The sequence below is a fragment of the Parasteatoda tepidariorum genome, chromosome 1 (assembly GCF_043381705.1).
Source record: "Parasteatoda tepidariorum isolate YZ-2023 chromosome 1, CAS_Ptep_4.0, whole genome shotgun sequence".
Taxonomy (NCBI): Eukaryota; Metazoa; Arthropoda; class Arachnida; order Araneae; family Theridiidae; genus Parasteatoda; species Parasteatoda tepidariorum.
Genome location: NC_092204.1, coordinates 82533850 through 82557266, shown reverse-complemented (window position 1 = coordinate 82557266; position 23417 = coordinate 82533850). Strand labels below are relative to the sequence as shown.

Sequence of the window (23417 nt, the reverse complement as noted above, 5' to 3'; positions counted from 1 at the left end):
TTTTACTTTCAGAATATGCAATAACATATTATGATGATATTATTCGATAGTTGGGTACATGCAACTTGAGAAGTGAAGTGATTATACCTACATGTGATTTAAATCAGATTTAATTGGATATCTGTATGTAACGTCACACGTGCGTCGAACCTGATTGGCTTCTGAATCAGCAAATGCCACGATTTATCCACAATGACGTCACTTGCTGGTATCCAATTATATCATCACAATATATAATTAGAATAAATCACGTGCATTGCATTGTGATCAAGGTTTAAGTTTTAAATTTTAATGAATTAAAGCAGATTATGGGAAAACTATTTTTTAAATGTTTGATTAAGCAGCCTGTCTCTATTTTTGCTCTTGGTTGAGAGGTTAAATCTGTAAAAGCCAGTGGGGAAGAGAATCTTATCTTTTGCATAGTTATTTCGTAGCAAACTTATATTTTATTACATTTTATTAACAATATTATATTTTACTTTACTGTGACAACATTTTAGTACATGTGTTTTAATATACTGTTACTATGAGTGATTCTTGATATAGCTAGTGAATAAGGGGGAGAAAAACGAGAAGAAAATGAGCGAAATAATGAAATTAGCTAATCAGTAAAAGACAAATCAGTGAATGGGTGATTCAGAAACTATTTTTCTGATCTGAGCATCCTTGAACCCGCTTACGTGTTAATGATGTATTTTATGCTTTTAGGTAATTTTTTTCTACATCCTTTCCAAAAAGAAGATAGTGCAAGTACTATTGTTTCCGAATTTCTAGAAATAAGCATGAGTAAATAAAACTAAATAGCAAAAAAAAAAATTTTTTTTTTACCCACGGATTTGAATTGTGATCTTCACGATAAAATTTTGCTGATATTATTAATCATCTCGCTCATTCGAACAATCTCTTCTATACTAATAGTTTTCTGTTATCTATTTAGTTCGATATCACCTAAGGATTGAAATATTTCTAAGAAAGAAAAGAGAATGATCTATTACTGTTATTTTTAGAACACTCTCAATCTTATCTTTATGACGGATATTGAAAAGTTCGTATGAATTTTAACAAAGCAATTGGTTTAAATTTCTCTTGAATTATATGTAAGAAGTTATTTAACTTTTTTTCATGAATCAGATCCAATAACAGTGATCCAACATGAAAGCTAATTTTTTTTCCTTTATAAATCTTACTTAAGCTGTTGTACCCGTATTCAGATGCAAGGCCTGATTATTGCCTAGGCCCAATAGGCACGGGCCTAGGGCCCACACTTTCTGGGGTGCCTCAAAAATTATTAAAATGTCCACAATGTTACTTTCTTTAAAAAAATAATACGGAAAGAAACAGTTTTTCGCCAAAAAGACATTTTTTATTTCAAATTTTCTTTACATTGTGATAAACCAAACTCGTGTAAAGATTGCACTAATCAAATTCGAAAGTACAGCTGAATTTTAATTGGTGCAATTTTTACTCCAACAGCTTGAGCAAATGCAACGAGAATGCATATTCGCAAAGTTTCTTATAAATGACTAGTGTCAACAAGAACTAAAAGCTTATTCTTAACAAAATATGTAAAGCTGAAGATTGAAGGTGGTAGTGACTTTTAGCAAAAATTACTGATTTCAATTGTTTGTGGTCACCAAATTATTTTTATTTTCATACAACATTGTTTCATTGTTTTATATTTTGCTTTAATATTTAGATGCGTAAATTTCGTCTTAGAAAAATAATATTCAATTAATTGTCTGCTTTTAAAATGCTTCGCCTGAATCATGCAATTCAATAGATTCTTTTTATTGTCTGTTATAACATTGTTATAATTAATTGTTATAATATTGTTATAATTAATTGTTATAATATTGTTATAATTAATTGTTATAATATTTTTATAATTAATTGTTATAATATTGTTATAATTAATTATTATAATATTGTCATAATTAATTGTTATAATTAATTGTTATAATATTGTTATAATTAATTGTTATAATATTTTTAATATTGTTATAATATTGTCTATACTATTATAATATATTTAGGACTACTCTTCAGAAATTTAATTTCAAAATGTTTTGTTAGGGGCCCGAAAAATTTTGTGTGCCTTTTGGGCCTGAATTTGTCTTGATCGGACCTTGTTCAGATATGATTGAATAAGATTTAAATTATTCAAAACTTACTCCTACTACCTCAATTTTCGGTAACACTTGATTAATATTTTGCTATCTTTCATTAAAAAACAAAAATATATCATTACTATTAGAATTTCTCCATTTTATATTATTCTCTTCTTAATATTTAGAAGAAAAAAAATGCTATTTTTCCACTAGATATTTGTTCATTATTGTTTTAAATATTTAAAATAAAATAGACTTCCACTAAAGGTTGTGTATCTTCGGAATCAGCTAATGAATGTCTAAGGGTGATATAATGCTAAGCCACGCTTTTTCCAAAAGTGACAATTTTACTTCGAAGTATAACTTAGTGTTGTTTCCGAATAGGCACTTTTAAAATTTTTCCAATTTCAAACCACATGTCATTGCAATTTACTAACACATTTTATAACCTGCTCGGAAATTTTCGTGTTTTGCTTTGAAAACGCTTTTTGGAACAATTTGGAAAAGTGGCTCCGATTACTTTATTTGTATTATTTCCATTCCCTGAATTGGTAAATAAAAATTACGAAAACAGGTTTTTTCCTCCCTTTCATTTTAATATCTTCATATCTCTCATTTGAGATTCATAGACATGAGAAATATACTTTTAATTTCAGTACTGCCGCAAACTGTATTTAAATATTCGAATTCTTCAAACCCTCCAATCATAACTCTTTAATTAATTTTAAAACAATATATTAACCGAATTTTTTCATTGTCTACCTGTTGTTCGAGCGGAAAGTTCTGTGATTTTAATTTTAACTATTTTCAAGAGATGTCCGCGACATTGTCAAAATAATTTATATTTTGAATTTTAGTAATAATTTCAGATCACACGAACCACCATAAGTTTGAGTTCGGAACATTTCGGCATATTAGGCAGCGGAAGTATTACAATTATTTCCATCTCTGTTGTGAGATAAGATTAAAAACTCTTCCCTGAGCTCCATTACGTATTGAAATACTTCCTCACTCATCTCTCTAGTCATAACTTGAGTATCGTATGTGCTATTTCTCGAAAAAAGCAAGCTCAGTCACCAATAATTGGTATGACAATATGCGGCACCGTAGTTACCGTTTATGCTCCGTATTTCTGCTATTGCATTTTCAGTTTCAATATTATATTAATAGCCGTTTTTTTAATTATTATTATCCAATTTCAATAAATATAGTAAGATAGAAAATCATAAAAGGGATGAAATTTAAAAAAATCATTTTTGAAAAATTTCGTTAGTTAAGGCAGCTAATTCTGTTTTTGTTTACTTTTTAAAAAGACCATCGAACCATGTTGACATAAATTGGAATAAGCTCAGAAAATTTATTTAAAAAAAAAAAAAAATTTTTTTTTTTAACTGTTGAATACAGACAGTTTGTATTAGTTATTCTTTTTCAATACGTAATTTGCTATTGTGGACATGCAAAGCGATATACATTTTATTTTATTCTAGTAAAAGTGCGTCTATTTTTTACTTAACACTAGATTGCCCCAAGGACGTCCTTTTGACTGCTTTTAAATTTCAATTAGAAAAACAATGATGTATATGATGACACAATTTCTTAGAATTTTGTGACTTTTATATGACAACATATAATTTTTTTATTGTGGCTAAATAATATAAAAAATATTAAAAATTAATTGAAATCAAATTTCTTTACACATTAGTTATACTTTCACAATACAGTCATTGTGACTGCTTTTGAGCAATATTGATATATACTAAGTTCCAGTCTTTCTAGTGTTAATACTGAATCATTTTTTATCTTTACTTTCATATGAAATATAATCAGGTAGTTAGGTGTTCCCTATTTGCTCATTTAAAAATAGCATCCGAAAATTGATTTTAAAATTATTTTAATACACAAGACAAGAAACCAACCAGATTTTTTTTTTCTTTTGTGAAAAGAGATGCTGATTGTAATGTGATCTGTAAAAAAAAAAAGAATGAATAGAACTTAGTTACTGCGTGTTTCAATCTTCAACTCTTAAAATTAATGAATCTGATACCAATTTTTCTGAATAACCTGCTAGAGTGTGGGAAAAATAACTATCTCATTCGAATTTCTATGGAAGGTTTTGAATTCCAATCTATATTCATTCTAAGAAACATTTTTCTACTTCTTCACATTCACAAGATGTTATCTATATTATCTCCTGAAAGGTGAAAGATAACTCTATATTGATACTTAAAATACAAAAGGGCTGTCTTCATATTATTAATGATAGTTCAATCATGAACGTACCCCATTCCTTAGTTGTAGTGATGAAGTAATCAATAACAGTAGAATATATTAGTAGACATAGTGATAGATTTCAGAAATACCTACTCTTATTGATTAATCATGAGTAATCATTGCCTTGGGAGAGGAAATGAAATTTTTATTTGTGTTAAAAGTAATAGGTTAAAAATTCTTATAAAAATCTAAGAAAATTATTATTTGAAATTAGTATATAATCAAGAAAAAAAAGAAAGAGATTAAAAATGTCGAAACTGTTAGATTTCCAGAAAAATATGTACTTACTAAGAATTTAAGTAAATATATCTTAAAACTACTTCAAAATTCCCAGTATGTTTGAAATCTGGTATCAAAATTTCCAGTATACATACTGGTTTTAAATTTCTAGTGTGGCGACATACTGGTTTCAAACTTTCCAGTATGGGGCTATACTAGTTTTAAAATTTCTAGTATGGTGCTATACTAGTTTTAAAATTTCCAGTGTGGTGCCGTACCAGGTTTTAAAATTTCCGGTGTAGTTTCATACCAGGTTTTAAATTTCCGATATGGTCATACTGCTTCTGGTATCATCTTTACTGGTTTTTGATACTGGTTTTTTGCGAATTTTTTCCAATAGGGTAAGTTCACCGGGTAAGTAAATTCAATTGTAGATAAATATATTGTTTTAAAGTATTAATGTAGTTCTTAAGAACGTTAGATTCGCATTCAATTTGTTAGTAAATCAAGAATTATATCACGTTATAAGGAATTCATGTAAAGCATGTTCAAGTTTGTGTTCTATTAAAAAGATTTTGAACTTGTTTTGAAAAGCGTAGAGTTTCTGTTTCTAAATAAAAATTCATACTACAGAACAAGGACATAGCTAAGGATTACCATGGCATAGCTAGATGAGAACAAGGACATAGCTAAGGATTACCATGACATAGCTAGAACAGGGACATAGCTAAGGATTACCATGCTTGAGGACACATTTTATTATGCTCCCCGACGCAATGTGATAGACTATCGAAGGCCACGGGAGAAATTTTTAGTTGTAAATTCTCTTTTAGCTCCATACTTAATTTAAAGTATAGAAAAAGTGAATTCAGACCAACCTAGAGTAAGCCATAACGTTTCAAATACTGAAGTTGTTTTTTAGAAATATGAAAATGAAAATAAATTATGAGAAGATAACTAAGGATTACGCAACGGCGAAGTTCTCTTCCAATAATTGGTTTGCATTTTCATATTTTTAAATTTTTTTTAACAACTGAAGCTTAGGTTTTCCTGAAATCATTTTTTCTTTCTTTTTAATTTCATTATTTTTAAATAGCTATCAAGGTGAAAGAGAATTTGCGACGAATAGTTTCTTCCAAGGTATAGCGTCCTCTTAAGTGTCATGCTTTTTTTGGAACATTTTGTGTTTCAGGTTATGGTTATGAAAAAAGTGAACTGTCGGATTTGCTCTTAGACTTCAAAATTAATAAAACTAGAAGAAAAAAAAAGAAAATAAAGACAACAATACTCGTAAAATATATTTGAGTAGCAGAAAAAGACGTAAGCAAGGAATTAAGAGTGCATATAAGATATATAGTTCAGAATTGTTTTATTTAAAATGTGAAACTGATAAGTCGTCACAACTATGAAAATTTTGTACTGCGCTCATAAAATAAGCTTCTCATACAGATGCAGATTTTTATATCCAAACTAAAATATTATTTGATGTTTTTTTTTAAAGAAAATAAAAGATACTTTTCATAATTTTTTTTTAATAAGCAAGGGATCTTCCCTAATTCCAACAACATTCAATATTAAGCGATATTTATTGAGAAAAAAATGAGAATAAATAAATTATCATATAATTTACTTATTGGCATTTATTTAAGTGTTTAGATGACATCTATTAGAAAACGAAAATTAGGCACAAATTATTTAATACATATTTTTTTAAAGAAAATATAATAACTTAGCGAATAAAATAAAAATTCGAATTATTAAGTTTTCAGAAGTGTGGAAAGGGAATACTTTTCTCCATGCGAATGGCAAACACTTTTCGAACAGTCTACATCAGGTAGAATTAGAATTATTTTTTTACTTTTAATTAGACAGGAATTACTCCCAATTCAATCAATCAATTCTCAGTACTAAATGATATTTATTTAGGGAAATGAGAATGAAGAAATATATAATAATTTATTTATTTGCAGCGATTTAGAAGTTAGTATGAAATTTATTTACATTATAATATTTAAAGTATTTAAAATAAATTTTTTTAGTAAAATAATAATAAAACCTTACGAATAAAGTGAGAATTCGGATTATAAAGTTTTGAGCAGTGGGGAAGGGGAATATGTTAACCATTTAAATGGCAAACCCTTTTCAAATTGTCTGCCTCTCGTAAGATTAAAAAAAAAAAAAAAAATGCTGTTATTATTTTTTTATTAGAGATTTCTATAAATTCTATTTCGAAACGAAACTTAAGCAAAAATTATTTAACAGTACATATTTTTTTAAAGAATAAAATGAAAATTCGATTTATTAAGTTTTAAAAATTGTGGAAAGGGTGCAAATGACAGATGCTTCGCAGTGTAAATGAAAAACTTTTTTCTAATTGCCTACCTCTAGTAATATGGAAAAAAAATGCTGTTATTCATTTTATTTTTTATTTTATTAGAGCGGAATTTTTCCGAATTCCAAACAACATTCAATACTAAGCGATATTTATTGAGGAAAAAAAATGAGAATAAATAAATAAATAAATATATAATAATTCATTTATTTGCCGCGATTTAAATGTTTATATGAAATATAATTTCAAAACGAATACTGAGTATAAATTATTTAATAAATATTTTTTTAAAAGAAAATAATAACGAATAAAATAAAAATTCGAATTATTAAGTTTAGAGAAGTGTGGAAAAATGAGAATAAATAAATAAATATATAATAATTCATTTATTTGCCGCGATTTAAATGTTTGTATGAAATATAATTTCAAAATGAATACTAAGTATAAATTAGTTAATAAATAATTTTTTTTAAGGAAATAATAACGAATAAAATAAAAATTCGAATTATTAAGTTTAGAGAAGTGTGGAAAGAGCTCTTTGCCATTCAAATGTCAAACCCTTTTCAAACTGTCTACTGCAGGTAGAAGGAAAAAAAAAATTATGTCCACTTTTTTTTCTTATCGGAAAGGAATTTCCCCCAATTCCAGTAACATTCAATACCAAACGATATTTATTGAGTAAAAAAAAATGAGCATCAACAACTGCAGCTGTGGGCTCCCCCTAATATAGGCCTCCTTACTTCAACAAAAGCTCATTGAATGGCAGCAATACACAAAACACTATACGTTTATCCATATCTTTTTTATTTTTTTCCTATCATTTCTACTCCGCCCAGAATACGAGAAATCTACTCTAGCCAATCTCTTAACATTCCTTCAATCTCTTCACAAACTTTTTCCGAAGGTCCACTGATTGCAACTTTGGCGATAGAATAATAATAATAAAAAGAAAAAAGTAAATAAATAGAATAAAATTTACGGGTTACGTCATGGCAACCATACGAAGTGCTTTCCCCACCCCCTCCTTGCAAGTTTTCATACACACAGAGGGGGAAAATTATTTTTATCATTTTTAGTTTCTTTTTGTTAGCGACCGAAGGAACGTACGGTCAGATCGTGGTTTAGTTCAGCACTTCGTCGGGTCGAGATTTGTTGTCAGTGTTATTTTGGATAGACCGCAACAGTTTTCGTCGCTCTCACGTATATTTATCGCCGTTCATGCGGTAGTTTTTATTATGTGTTTATTTATATTAACACGTGAAAGCTTATGGTGTCGCATCTTTAGTTCTACTTTGCATGGAATAGCACGCTTGCACTCTACCATGGCTTGCTTTTAGAATATTTGAAAAATATAACAGGAGTTTTTCACGGGTAAATTTGCTTTATTGTTATTTGTTAATTATTTATATGTTTGTTATTTTTACATTTGTTCATTAATCATAATCAATATTTTAGTTAGATTAATTTATTTATTTGAAATTACAAATTTACTCAATGATACATTAAAATCAGGCAGCATAAATAATATGAAATCATGAAAAATGAGGTAAATTTACTCTCTTTTTATGTGTTTATTACTTATAAATTTATTATTTGTATAATTATATATATAGTGTAATTCAATATGTATATATATATATATTGAATTACACAACACTCTAGTAAATGATTGAACAGATAAATAAAAAATGAGAAAAATAATTTAATATGAAATAATGTATTATGAATTAAAGTTCTTAGTTTAGAAAAAAAAACTTTCAAAACTAAATTAAAAAAATAAGTTGAAGTTAATTTTAACGAGACACATTTAAATCTTTTCGAAATTTCATAATTTATGTAAATCGTTGTTTTATAATATTTTTAAAGGATGAAGGTTAGGTTACCTTTTAATTACAATTCGAGGTAAATTATCTGAAACTCATGTAATTGAAGTATGTGAAATGTTGTGCAATTGAAGCTTTCAGGAAAGGAAATTCATATTAAAATTAATTAAGAAACATGTGTATAAAATATTTCTTAACTGTAAGAAGAAAAAAAACATTGCTTGTTAAACCAAATATTACATCGGAGGTTTTTATTTCTATGCAAATAACATTTATTCATATCAACTGTTAATTAAATATTGCGTTTTGCATTAAAATACTTATTATTAAAAATATTAACGAATAGTATCTTATAAACTTTTTTACATAATATCGTGAACGCTATTCTGTGTTGTTTATATAATTTTTAACTTGTATCGTATTTAATGAAAAATATTAAAAAAAATTAAAAATTTTTTAAATTAATGTTTAAACTTTTTATTATAATAACACCCTCAAAAAAATTGTTTCAAGGTTGAACTACAATATCGCTTCCTTGAAACATAATACCGGGCAAATTTGCTGCAACTATAATTAAGTTATCCCGTTGTAGTTTAATTGCATTATGACGTAATTAAGTTAAATAAAAATAAATTCTCGTGACCATAATTTTTAAATTGACGCCGTATTAAATTGACAAAATTTTTTTATTGATAATGCTGTCCAACACTCCCCAAATTTCTAACATAAGTATTATAATTTTTTTTATTCGTATTCAATGAAAATTCAATACGAATTATCTGAACCAAATGCTTCAAATTATTGAATTGTAAAATTTAGGTAAAGCAAGTGTTCGAATCCTCCCTTTTTGCTTATTTATTTGTTACTTTTATATAAAAAAGCATCGTTTTAGTGCTGTAATTTTAGAATCAGTGCTTTATTATTTCATTAAAATGATTGTTCTGATTTGTAAATAGCTTTCTTGGAGTTAATAATGGTGAACTTAATAGTGCAAAACTTTTCATAACATATAGTAAAAACAAAAGGGATTAAAATTACTAAAAGAGCAAAATACTTTACAAGATTCGAGCTTCAAAACTAAAATTTTAGTAAAAAAACTCAAAACTATTGTTAAAGGATTGTTTTTATTAAAAAAAGTGCTGTAAATTATGGTGGTTGTTTATTAATTGAGTTTAGTGCTGTAATTTTAAATTCAGTACTTTATTAATTTATTGAAATGATTGTAATAACTTTCTTTGAGTTGTTTCTAAGACTTAACAAAGAATTATACAAAACTTTTTATTACATGTAGATAAAAAAAAATAAAAAAGTGTTATAATTTCTTAAAGACCAAAATACCTTAAAAGGTTCAAACTTCTAAACTAAAAGCTTAATAAAAAATCCCAAAATTATATTAAAAAGAATTGTTTGCATTAAAAAGAAATAATAAATGAATAAAAATCACGAAATTTCAAAATAATTTAGATGGAGCTCAGAGAATTAGAATATTTGAAAATGAGAAAAACAGTTAAGTCCAAACTTCCTTGCATAAAACAAATGTTTCATGCAAAACTTTTTCCTAGAATTAATTTTTCTACTAAACGTTTTCATCACCACTTTTTCGAAATCTCTTTAAAATATTAAACCTTTTCCTAAATACCCTATTATTTTTCATAAATTCAGTCTTGCTTTAATATGGTAAAGTACAATCTCGATAAAATCGGTTCAACCTTCAATCGACTTTACAACCTTGATAAAGTGTTAAATTGAATTAAGTTCCCGATCAAGTTGATTTGCTTGTTAATGTGGTTCAAACTGACACCATAGTGAGGTTTAGCGAATTTGACTGAAATTATGATTTAATACTTTCCATAATTTCTTAAACGTAAAAGCAATTACGAGTATTCATTATTAATGATGAATGTTAAAAAAATACTCTTTAAATTTTAAATGAAGCAAAAGTTCATCTTTAGATTAAGAGAGGTGTATTTGTAAAAAGCGTTTATTCAGTTAACAAAAAAAAAAAAAAAATTTACCGAGAAGTCTAAGAATTGAAAGTTTATAAGAACATCGTGCGAAAATAACAAATCGTTTTCCGTGAAAAATTTTAACGGTTATTTTAAATTTTTCCGCCTCCCCTCTTTNTTTTTTTTTTTTTTTTTCTTATTGGGTTTAAAAATTTTTCCTTTAATTTTTTTTACTTCAATATATAAATATGATATAGATAAATATAATATGTGTAAATATAATCAATGAATTTTACATAAATATATATTCCTATAAATTTTTATTATTGTATAGTTAATAAAAATTTTTAAATTCATTATTTATTAAATTTATTTTATAATTTATTAAAATTGTATTAAATTTTATAAAAATTTTATGATAAATTTGAAAATTTCTATTTTGTAATCAACTGTACTGGGCAAACTGTTACATTGACTTGGTTTTTTCCCCAATCAAAAGCTTGATTTATTAAAAATTCTCAATTCGATGACCATTTTAATCTTTGATCAAACCACTTGTTTAAAGTAGGGTTTTGAATTAACGCATCAGCAATGTAAATTTTAAAAAAAATCTAAACAGTCCTTATTTTATGTATTGTTACTGCACGGAGAAACAAATTCTGATAAAATTACCGTACTATGACGTAGTGACGTTTTTAAACAGAAAACCATATAATTATGGTTAATAAAACCAAAATAAACGGTATTTCTTCCATATAGTAACTGTTTAGCTGGAATTCTGGTTTTAAAAATTACTGTTCGTATTAACACACATGAAAAAAAGCGCAAAATTGAAGAATAAATTCAACCAAAAAAATTTTTTTTTATGCCATGCTGTAAGATATCATATTAAAATTACCGAATTTTTCCACAGTTACCAAATTTTATCACACATTTTAAAATCAAATTCTATTGTAAATTTTATCAAAATTATTACCAACTCGTTTCGGGAACAATAACCGAGTTTTTTTTTGGTGTCCCCATAGATGCATAAGCACATTAAATTTTACCTCATTTTGGTAATTTTGACCATACTTTTTTTTCTGTGCATAAATTGCTACGAATTTTAGTATAACAATTTCACAGAAACAAATGTTATACTAAATATAGTATTCCTCGATTTCTGATAATTAAAATTTCAATTATATACAACGCATTTTCTATAAAGATAAGGAAAATAAAGAGCTGATAGTGCCCAAAAAATGTCACGATTTGAATGAAATTCCTCATTCCACTTTATCTGTCATACTTATGAAAATATTATATCTACATTTATCAAATAGAAGGTATTATATAAACTGTTTTATCGCTTCTACAGGCCAAGTTCTCATAAAATGAGTCTACTGAATAATGTACTGAAAGAGAACAATAGAACTACATTTTATGCGTAAACACGAAGAACTAAATAGTTCTCGTATTGTTGAAAAGTCTCGTATTGTCCATGCTGTAAAACAATTTTTTTTTCTCTCAGAAAAATTGGTGCGTGTAACCTTGAACCATAATACCATGCAGATTTGCATCAATCTTGATAAGATGATAAAATGAACTATGTTCTCGTTCAGGTTGAACCATAGTACCGTAAAAAAATGAGGTAATGCGACTCGATTAAGCCCCATCATTAAGATTGCTGAAAATTTAAATGATATTATTGGTCAGCAAAAACACAGACAAATATGTCGCGTAAAAACATCTAAGAGAGAACGGTGCGAGAAAAAAAACAACAAATAACCCTAAATAGCTTCTAACGATCAGATCTTCACGTTCTAGGACTCAACCTTAATGAAACGAGGGGTAGCCTCAAATATGCTAATTAATTAGTACAGGCGATATTTAAAGTTACGAAAACACATCCCTTTTCTTAAAATGATTTGAATTCCTGACTCCCAAAATATGGCAGGTAGCCGCAATCTTGGAAATATGGTCCCCATAGTTTGGTCAGGAGTACGGTCCGAAGTTTGAACCCCTTAATCAGGGTTGGCAGGTATTTGACATGTGACAGTTTTTGACAGTTTAAACCATGGTTTAAACCGTCACGTCAAAAACCTCACGGTCGAAAATGTCAAAAACCTATATTCATATGTGACATTTAATTAATACATAAAATTTATATATTTTTTAAAGGATAGTGTTTCTAAATATGTTCTAGAAAAAATAAATTAAAATTTTGAAGAAACACTTATATTTTGAATAGTAACCAAAATCTTGTACTTTTGAAAACTCACATCTTTTGTAATATTATGTATTCATTTTCATGTGTTATTGAAAATCTGCAGTGATATTATTAAGAAATTTATTTATAACCAAATTTAGTGTATAGTATAGATTATACTAAAAATTAGACATTTTTAAAGATAAACATTAGCAGTTTTGTACATTAGACATCTTTTAAAGAAAAATCTTTTTAATATTCTTTTAAATCTTCTTAATAATCTTTTTAACATAAGACAATACAAATTTAAGTGCTTTCTGTTAAATACACAGAGTAGTTAGTGTCGATTTACAGTATATTCAGCCTATTCATTTACTATGCTGAAAATTTAGTTTATCCAAATACTTGTGAATTTCATTTTGCTGAATACTATATAGTTTTGTTGAATATCTAAATATTCAGCTGTTGAATAATTACTTCTTGCTTTCAAGATATGCATTATTTGTATTCTTAATACAAGTGGAGAAAAAAAAATTAAGAGATAAAAATTGTTTTAAAATGATAAGTGTAATAATTATAAATAAATATAATAAACAATATGAATTATATTTATCATTATTCACAAATATAACTACTTTTAAATTCAAATTAACATACTGGATAATAAAGATATTCGGTATAACATTAAAAAAAATTTTTTATACACTTGTATCTTGTATCAAGTTTGTATTTATACAACATAACTTGTAAGTTCCTTATAAATATTAGTTATATGTTCCTTATATGTCAAAAATGCATAGTAATAAACTTTTAATTTTCTTAAGTATCAAAAAAAAAAATTTTTTTTTTCAAAATATAAATATTTAAAAAAATTTTGTGCAAAATTTTTCTGCACATGCATTTGAATATAAATTTCTGAGATTTTAAATCTGTTATTTTACCTTAATTTTAATTAAAAAATATTTTAAAACCTGCTGATTACCTATAGTATAATTAAATTTCAATATAATGCATGGCAACTGTTGGTAGTTTTGAAGTTTATATATTTTCTTGGCAAACTTCAGTTTTTGACATTTTTGACGGGTTTTTGACGGTTTAAACCAGTATTATGCCCTTGTCACGTCAAAAACCACTTTTTGTCGTCAAAAACCCAACCCTGCCCTTAATGCTCATTTTACTTTTTGCTAGGTTGCCCTATCTCGAGAATTTTGTAAGAGAATTAAAAAAAATTTGCACACAATTATAAAGTTTGCTTATACAAAGATAATTCCATGCAAAAAATAACTTTTAGTAAGTATTATATATTTTTTATTATTTACTTAAAAATAGTCTCAAAGAAATTTGAATTGTAAGGTGTAAAACTTTTTACATCATTTTAAACAACATAGTTTGACACAACAAAATACAAAATTTGAGTAAAATCGCTCGAACAGTTCTTGAGAAATTGAATTTTAAAAATACATTTTCTTAAAAAAATTAGATTTTTTCTAAAAATTCGAAAATAACTATTTGACCGATTTCACACAAATTTTGTATTTTGTCATTTAAAATTACATTCTTTAAAAATTATATAAAAAATTGTATATCTTACTTATCAAAATTGTATTTAGTATTATTAAATAAGATAATAAAATTACTAAAAGTACTAATTTACTAAAAGTTATATTTTGCTTGAAATTCTCTTACAACAAACGAATTTTAGTATTGTGTGCAAAATTTTTGAATTCGTTTAAAAAGTTTTCGAGATATAGTGAAATACGCAATAAGGTGAAATTAACATTAAGGGGTCCAAACTTATACAGCTCTCTTGACCAAACTATTGAGACCATATTTCCGAGATTGCGGTTACATTCTATATTTCGGATGTCAGAATTTCGAATCCGTCGAAAAAAAGGTTATTTATTCAGGAAAAAAAAAAAAAAAAAAAAAAAAAAAAAAAAAAAAAANAAAAAAAAAAAAAAAAAAAAAACGTTTCAGTGTTTGGTTTCGTAACTTAAAATATCGTCTGCTTTAGTTAATTAGCATGATCACCCCCTCGAAACATTAAGATTGAGTCCTAGAACATGAAAATCATCTGATCATTAAATAAAAAATTAAATTATGTTTTTTTTGTACTGTACTGTACTGTACATTTTTAAAAAAATTGGTTAACTGATAAACCGTGCAAATCTATTTAATTGAACTATAGTCTCAATAGTTCATTTTGTTATAGTTATTATTTTTATAATTGAGTTATATTATTTTTACAATATGTTTAATAGAAAAATAGTGCCGTGAAATTACGATAATATGGTTTATAGATATTATATTAAGCATTCAGCAAATTTTAATAACATTATGATTCAACTCGCTTCAAAATTTTTAACAAATCATCAAACGGAAGCAAAATTTAAAATACCTCTTTTAATTCACCTTCCACATTATCATTCATACATAACATCACCCAATTTGAATATAGCACAGAAAATTATATAGTTACTACACACCCCCAAGTAGTAATTCAATGAAACAAACTACAAATATAGTTCTTTCTCCCTTGGAGTACGCCGTGAGTTAGTCACGTGAGGGGAATAAATTAAGATAGTATTGTCCTTTTTAGAAAAGGATTTGATTTATGGGACGAATAATTCAATGCCATTGTAAAAAAACTGATAGGAAGATACGGGTAACGGAAGAAATGGAGTATGACTTCACTTAAGTAATAATAGATACGTTTTTCTTGGATGTGATGATATAAATTTTATTAAATAATACTGAGACACTCTCCTCCCTCGTTTATCAATCCTGACTTTTTGCTTATCTGTCGGTATCAAGTAATGGATATCTTCAAAAATCGAACTATCTTAATGGATATCTAACACAAAAATTTTAAAATTTAATGAACTAGTTTTAAACTTTTAAGAAAAAACTAAGGCGAATTTTTTTTAAAATCTTCAGTCATAAGAGTAGACAACAAAAGGTTGTAACTTTCCAGTGATTAGTTTTTCCTTTGCATAGAAAAAAAAAACCTGTCGAAATAAACTTTTTTAATTCATAACTAATTCGAAATTCAAAAAGCGAAAGTGAAGCGATTTATTTTTTAAGGCTTCAAAGATTTGAATACATGGTTATAAAAATCTACACTTTTAATGTTTTTGGAGGAAAAATTTTAAAAAAATGTTCTAAATAAGTTTATTTTATTACTTTGAAACTTAGAAACAAGTGATCCATCTTACTCTTCTTCTGACATAGTACATGGCTGCAAATAGTTTTCTCTTAATTGCTTTACGTGGCTCAAAAATTAAATGGATAAAATTTTTAAAAAAAATATCCTTTATGATAAATTAACACAAAAAACTAAACACCAGACGAATAATATTTTCATAACAGAATGTTAATTAAATATTTCTCTAAAAATGTGCGAAATTGCGCATTATCTATCTATGTGAGTTAAGATTCACTCTTTGCAAATAGTTGTAGAAACATAGTAGGCGGAAGAAATGTTTCTTTTAAATATACGTTGATAGAAAATAGCTAAATACTTCTTAAATATAATAGAGGCTCCGTTGCTTCCGAAAGAAAGTATCGATAGTAAAAATTCAATCAAAAAGAAGTATCGATAGGAAATATCGCTACTTTTTTAATCTCGATGCATGCAGTGTATAGGTTAGAATAGCGAGGATGGGTTACCGATAGGAAATATCGCTACTTTTTTAATCTCGCTACATGCAATGTATAGGTTAAAACAGCTAGGTTGGTTTACCGATCGGCAATATCTCATTTTTTTTAAATCTCCTTGCATGCAGTGTATAGGTTAGAATAGCGAGGATGGGTTACCGATAAGAAATATCTTTACTTTTTTAATCTCGCTACATGCAGTGTATAGGTTAGAACAGCTAGGATGGGTTAAAGATTAAAATGCAAAAGACAATAAAATTAGTCGATATAGGTTAGAACAGCTAGGATGGGTTAAAGATGAAAAAGCCAAAAGACAATAAAATTCGTCGATATAGGTTAGAACAGCTAGAATGGGTTAAAGATCAAAAGGCAAAAGACAATAAAATTCGTTGATATAGGTTAGAACAGCTAGAATGGGTTAAAGATAAAAAGGCAAACGACAATAAAATTCGTCGATAACGAATAATTAAAGGCTTGTCCTCTCGTGAGCAACTTGGTTATCATTAAAAATTTTCAAAAATTATTTTCATAGATAATTATTTATACCAAGAAGAAGTTTCTTTCTGTTAGTTTAGCTTTACGAAAGCACAGTGTTATGACTTTAGATGTATTACTATATTGCAGTAGTATGAGAAAGATTTATGCGTATCCTGGGTCAATTTCAACCAAAAAACAAAAACAAAAAACTGTGTTATGGGAAAATAATAAAATTAGAGAATTTTTTCACCGCTGCTTTACCATATTTATCAACACGTAATTATTCAGAGAAAAAATAAGCATTTTTGAAAAAGACATACCTACATTTTTCTATTAATTTATAGAAATGTTTTAAAATCTTAAATGTACAGTGAGCAAAATAAATAAATAAAAAAAAAAANAAAAAAAAAAAAAAAAAAAAAAAAAAAAAAAAAAAAAAAAAACGAATCACCCATAAATAACTTTATATCTAATGATCGGATTTTCGCGTTCTAGGACTCGAATCTTAATGGTTTGTGGGGGTGATCACAAAAATGCTAACTAATTAGTGCTGACGATATTTTAAGTTTTGAAATCAGAAACAAAAACCATAAAACAGTTAAAAATACGACTTATTTTAAAATTCGTTTTCTCGGAAACTATTAAATTTGAGTGAAATCGATTGACGATTTCACTAAAATTTAATATTTTGCGTTGTAAATTATATTCTTTAAAATGATGCAAAAAACTGTTTACCTAAAAATTCAAAATTTTTCGACTATTATTAAATGAAATAATAAAAAATTATAATTATTTATTGTAAGTTATTTTTTTCATGAAATTTTCTTTAGATAAACAAATCGAATAATTTTGTGCAAAAATTTTTCAATTCACTGAAAAAATTCTCGATATAAAGCGAAATACGCGAAAAGCAAAATTAGCATCTGCTGGCCAAATTATTAGGCACATATTTCCCAGATTCAAGCTACCTCCCATTGGATACTACCACATTTTGGGAGTCCGAAATCCGAATCCGTCGAAAAGAGGTATTTTTATTGGGAGAGGGTGCGTTTTCGTTTGTGCTTTCGTAACTTAAAATACCGTCTGCACTTATTAATGAGCATATTAGAGGCTATATGCCTATCGCTAGATTGTATGCCCTAGATTGCTGCTACTCCTTGTTTTGGGGGTCCGTAATTCGAATCTGATGGGAAAAAAGGCATGTTTATTTAGAGAAAGTGCGTTTTTGCGTCTGATTTCGTAACTTAAAATATCGTCTGTACTAAATAATTAGAATATTTGAGATCACCCCCTAGAACCATTGTGTCCTAAAACGTGCAGACACGATCATTAGATCAAAAGTTATGCAGGGTGCCCCTCCCCCTTTTTTTTATGCTCAATGTACAATATATGATGAAAAAACCGATTACTTTCTTAATTATTAACTTTCATGAAGTTAATCAAAATAATTGTTATTAAGTTCACGCAATCTTTATAAAGGAGCGTATTTTAGAATACATTGCAAAAGCTTTATTCTCCTTATGTTTGCTTTTAATAATTGAAGGATTTGAGACAATATAAGCATAAATCACATTTTCAAATTGTTTAAGAGAGTAGTTGTGGTGAAGATCGCCACTATTTCCTTATAGACTATATGATGGTTGTATTGTGTTATTATCTTGTTGAAACTCCGGAAATTCGTCAAGTACCTATCCGGAAACAATACGAAATCCCACTCTGATGCAAAATAAATATCACCTTCTGAAAAAAATGTGGCTTATTGTTTTAATTATGCCAATCTTATCAATTGTTACTTACATTTTGATGCACTATTCATTTTGCTGTTATTTAAATCATGCTAAATAATAATACCTCTTATTTAGGATTTTATTTTATTTCCTTTATAATATTCCATCCGTGAAATTTTTATATAATATAACTAAATATAAATGTTTTTGTAGTTTAAATAACAAATTATTTGTGATTTGAACATTTGGTGACATTTTCTATTCATAAAATTTAATGATCAATTGCTAAAAAATTTTCGTTAGTCTTATTTAGTCTATTTTTATAAAATTTTTCTAGATGGTATTCATGAAGAAATATTCAAACGATTAAAAAAGATCTTTCAAAATTTGACAAAACAAAATGCCATTTTTACTGTTAAAATTAACGTTATTAAACTTTTTCATTCAACTTCACATAAATATTTTTTTCATTCATTTAAATTGATGCAAATGAAATACTAATGGAATTTTTTGCTTGCAAAATTAAAAACGTTAATTTTATGTTATCGCTGAGTCCTTAAAATATGAAGAAACATTCTGACGATTAAAAGAGAACTTCCGAAAGTTGACAACATGCGTTGCCATTTTAATTCTTAAAACTAACGTTATTAAAAACTTCTTGATTTAATTCCTCCATAAATTGCATAATTTATTTTTTATGAAACTTGATGCAACTGAAACATTAGTGGAATTTTTACGTGTGAAAGAGCGAAAAGTTAATTTTATATGTTCACTATGCATTTAAAACGTAAAGAAATATTCAAACGATAAAAAAACAGCTTCCAAAAATTGAAAACACAAGTGGCTATTTTAACTCTTAAAATTAACGTTATTTAAACATTATTGATTTAACTTCCCCATTAAATATACGATTTATTTTTCATTAAACCTGATGCAACAGAAACACTAGTGGAATTTTTAAGCATAAAAGTAAAATAAATTATATTTTACTTTTTATACTCATACAGAAATTTGTTACATTTGTTACATGTTTATATGACATTAAATTATTAATTATAAAATAAGTATTACCAATTTATAGTGATAAGGAAAAGGTATTAATTTAAACAATAAATATGTCTTTCGTGTGTTAGGCCTTCAAGATTGTCCCATTGTTAAGCTTTTTCCTTCCCGGATATCTGTGATTACTGTATCGTAATTGAAGAATTTATATTTGGCATGTTATCTAAGCAATCATAATTGAAGTGTTTATTCCACGCGTTATTGTCTTACCATTAATCATTCTTTCATCAAACACGGGGTTGGTCAATGCAGGGCATGAGTGCCACTGAGGTCTGTAGGTGGTCCACCCGCCCTATTGATTTACCATTATTAGTAAAGATTATTAACTACTTTAAATGATATTATTTTTGCAAATTAATTACAAACATACAATATCTAATGCCTTATTATTTTTCTCTTCATATTCATTTTAATACATAAATCTTCTTTTATAAACTTCGAAATAGAATGTCAAGCTCGATCTCTTGCGAGGATCACATTGTTGTTGGTCACATCAGCAGATTCAAATAAAAAAAGAAATGAAGAAAAAAAAAATGATGAAAACTTAACGTATAGAGTACTTCTTTCAAATTTTCTAGAATTTATCATCAAATATTACAATCACCATTAATATCATTTTCTTTTCTTTATCATTTCAAACAAGTTTCCATTATTAATGATTATTAAAGATAATATTAGTTTTGCAATTTAATTACAAACATACAATATCTAATGTCCTATTCTTTTTCTCTTCATATTCATTTTCCTACATAAATCTTCTTTTATAAACTTCGAAACAGAATGTCAAGCTCGATCTCTTGCGTGGCTCACATTGTTGTTCAAAGATCAAAATGAAGAAAGAAATCATATTAGGAATAATGAAAAATTTAACGTATAAAGCATTTTTTTTTCTAATTTTTTCTAGAATTTACCATTAATGTCTATTTTTTTACTTATAATTCCGAACAAGTTTCCATTGTTAATAATTATTATTAGTCATCTTTAATAATATTTCTTTCGCAATTTAATTATCAAATAAGAAAAAAAGAAGAAAACTTAACAGATAGAGTACTTCTTTCAATTTTTTTAGGATTTATCATAAAATATTACAATCACCATTAATGTCCATTTTTTTATTTATGATTTCAAACAAGTTTCAATAATTAATAATGATTATTACCGATCTTTAATAATATTTCTTTTGCAAACTAATTACAAACGTACAATATCTAATGTCATATTCTTTTGTATCGCCATAATTCATTTTCCTACATAAATCTTCTTCGTAACAGAATGTCAAGCTCGATTTCTTGCGAGGATCACATTATTGGTGGACAGATAAAAAGAAGAAGAAAAAAGAGATTTATTTATTTATTTTACAAATTCCACACTAATACAAACAAGTGCACCTTTGCCATTAGTGCACGTGCTCTGCAGTATTTGAAAAAAAAAAGATATAAAAAACTGTTCGTATAGAGTACTTTTTTCTTCTTCAAATTTTCTAGAATTTATCATCAAATATTACATTCACTATCAATGTCCATTTTTTATTTATAATTCCGAACTAGTTTTCATTATCAACTATGATTATTAACGACAACTAATAATATTTCTTTTGCAATTTAATTACAAACATTTCAAAACCAAATGTCCTATTATTTCTCTCTTTATATTTATGATGAACTTCTATCGGACGAAATGTGAAATTCATTAAATTATGAGGCTTTTTAAGTTTGATATCAATCTTAAGTTATTAACAAATTGGAAGTATTTTGTAGACAATTCAATCGATACTTATAATTTCGTTGAAATATTCTTTACATTTTTTCCCCAATAAGAGTATGTGCTGATTAAAAGATTCTTCCATTTTTGAATCCAGCAGAAATAATTTAATTAGCAGGTGTTCCATATCATGACCATTAAACATTTACCTTAAATTTTAAAGTATTTTGTTCATAATTCAATAGACATTTTTATGTTTATAAATTGGTTGAAACATTATTTATCCTGAAAAATGGATTAAATGAAATGACTAAAATCATTTTTTTTCCAATGCAGCAGTATATATATATANTGTAAGCTGCAAGTTAGACCCCGTGCGAATTTCCCAAAGACACGAGAGACACGGGAGCGCGTAATGGAACTAACAAAAAAAGAGACGCTGATGAATTCGAGAGAGGGGCAGCAATGATGATTTTCTTTTAACTTCACGATGACGAACTCATTTATTTTGTGTTATTTCTGTGTTTGTTTATCGTCCATCTTTATGTAAATTTAGCGTTTAATATATGTTATGTTGGGATTTGGCACAGATTTATCTAGCCATGAAAATATGAAAAAGCCACGAATTTTATCTGGCTCCTGATATTTAAACAGGGATTCTGAAAGGAAATTGTGGTTGCAATAATATCCCTAACTTAATGAAACGTCATTCAAATGGGACAATTTAGAGATTTTGATTTGTTAAAAAGATTACGCCATTCTGACATATATATTTATAATTTCGTTGGAGCATTTTTCACCCTGAAAAACAGGTGAAAGGATAGATCCTTTCATTTCTGAATGCATAGAAAACAACCAAGTTTGCAAGCGCTCCATATAAAACGCATTAAATATTTATCTTAAATGTTTAATGCGTTTTAAATGTTTAATGTCATTTTGTTCATAATTCAAAATATATTTCAATATTTATAATTTGGTTTGAACATTCCTTACTCTAAAAGACGAATCATATGAACTGATTAAAATCCTTTCATTTTCGAATGCAACAAAAACATTCTAGTTTGTTAGCATTCCATATCATATGCAATAATAATTTACCTCAAATGTTAATTTTCTCGCCATTTTCCATTATATGTAGATATATTGCTAAATGCATTTCACTAATTTATTCACCTCAAAGAATGGAAAGTGATTGCAAGTCGTAGCTGCAAGGCTTGCCATCTGGAATTTTGCCAACTAGTTATTCGAACACAAACAGATTATGTTTCTCGATTTTATAATTAAATGGAAATTCCTGCTCTGGGCTTTTTTTTAAACTTAAAAAGAGAATGACGAAATCATGTTAAGGTTTGATGGATGTTTCATGTTTCTTGAATTTCCATAAAAGAAATTACTTAGCAAGACACCATTGCTATCTTTTTGAATTTTTAATGGGGGGAAAATAAAGACGTGAATGTATTACATTACTTGATAAATTTGCACTCTTCACAAAATTTTTTGTTTTATGGAAGGATGTGTACAAGTGGCCATTTCATAGCTATTTCTTTTTATCGCTTTAAAATTCTTTTTTTCTGTTTTATAGTGTCTAGCATGTGAAATATCTTGTCAAGAAATCAGTGGCGTAGTGAGCTTAACTCGCGCCCGGGGCACAATACCTTTTCAGCGCCCCCCCCCCANTGTCAAGAAATGTATCCCAGAGGCAGATTAAAAGCCTTTTTTTGGCCGTCTCTTTATCTGTGAACTACTGTAAAGAAGATATCATATTAGCTTTACAAAATGACAGAATTAATTTATACTTGAATTTACATTTATCAAGGGTTACTTACGATTTTAAATACTGCCGTTTGTGTCTTTGATAAGATCGGTGCATAAGAAATGATTCTGTAAAGTGAAATATAAAATTATA

The 23417-nt window shown here is 27.0% G+C and overlaps 2 protein-coding genes across 3 annotated transcripts in view; both read left to right on the top strand.

The window, feature by feature from the left end:
* LOC107447132 (lysosomal alpha-glucosidase) overlaps positions 1-4968 on the top strand; it is a gene marked incomplete in the record, with an annotated part of 44443 nt that extends 39475 nt beyond the window's left edge. Inside the window, 1 exon segment of the mRNA XM_071185880.1 lies at positions 4864-4968. Within this exon segment, the coding sequence (XP_071041981.1) occupies positions 4864-4968 (105 nt within the window).
* Positions 4969-7937: 2969 nt separating this feature from the next.
* LOC107450073 (myosin phosphatase Rho-interacting protein) overlaps positions 7938-23417 on the top strand; it is a 110953-nt gene continuing 95473 nt past the window's right edge. For both annotated transcript variants that reach the window (XM_043039093.2, XM_043039092.2), the window contains exon 1: positions 7938-8301. The gene's annotated coding sequence lies outside the window, so the exon portion shown is untranslated. The remainder of the gene's footprint in view (positions 8302-23417) is intronic.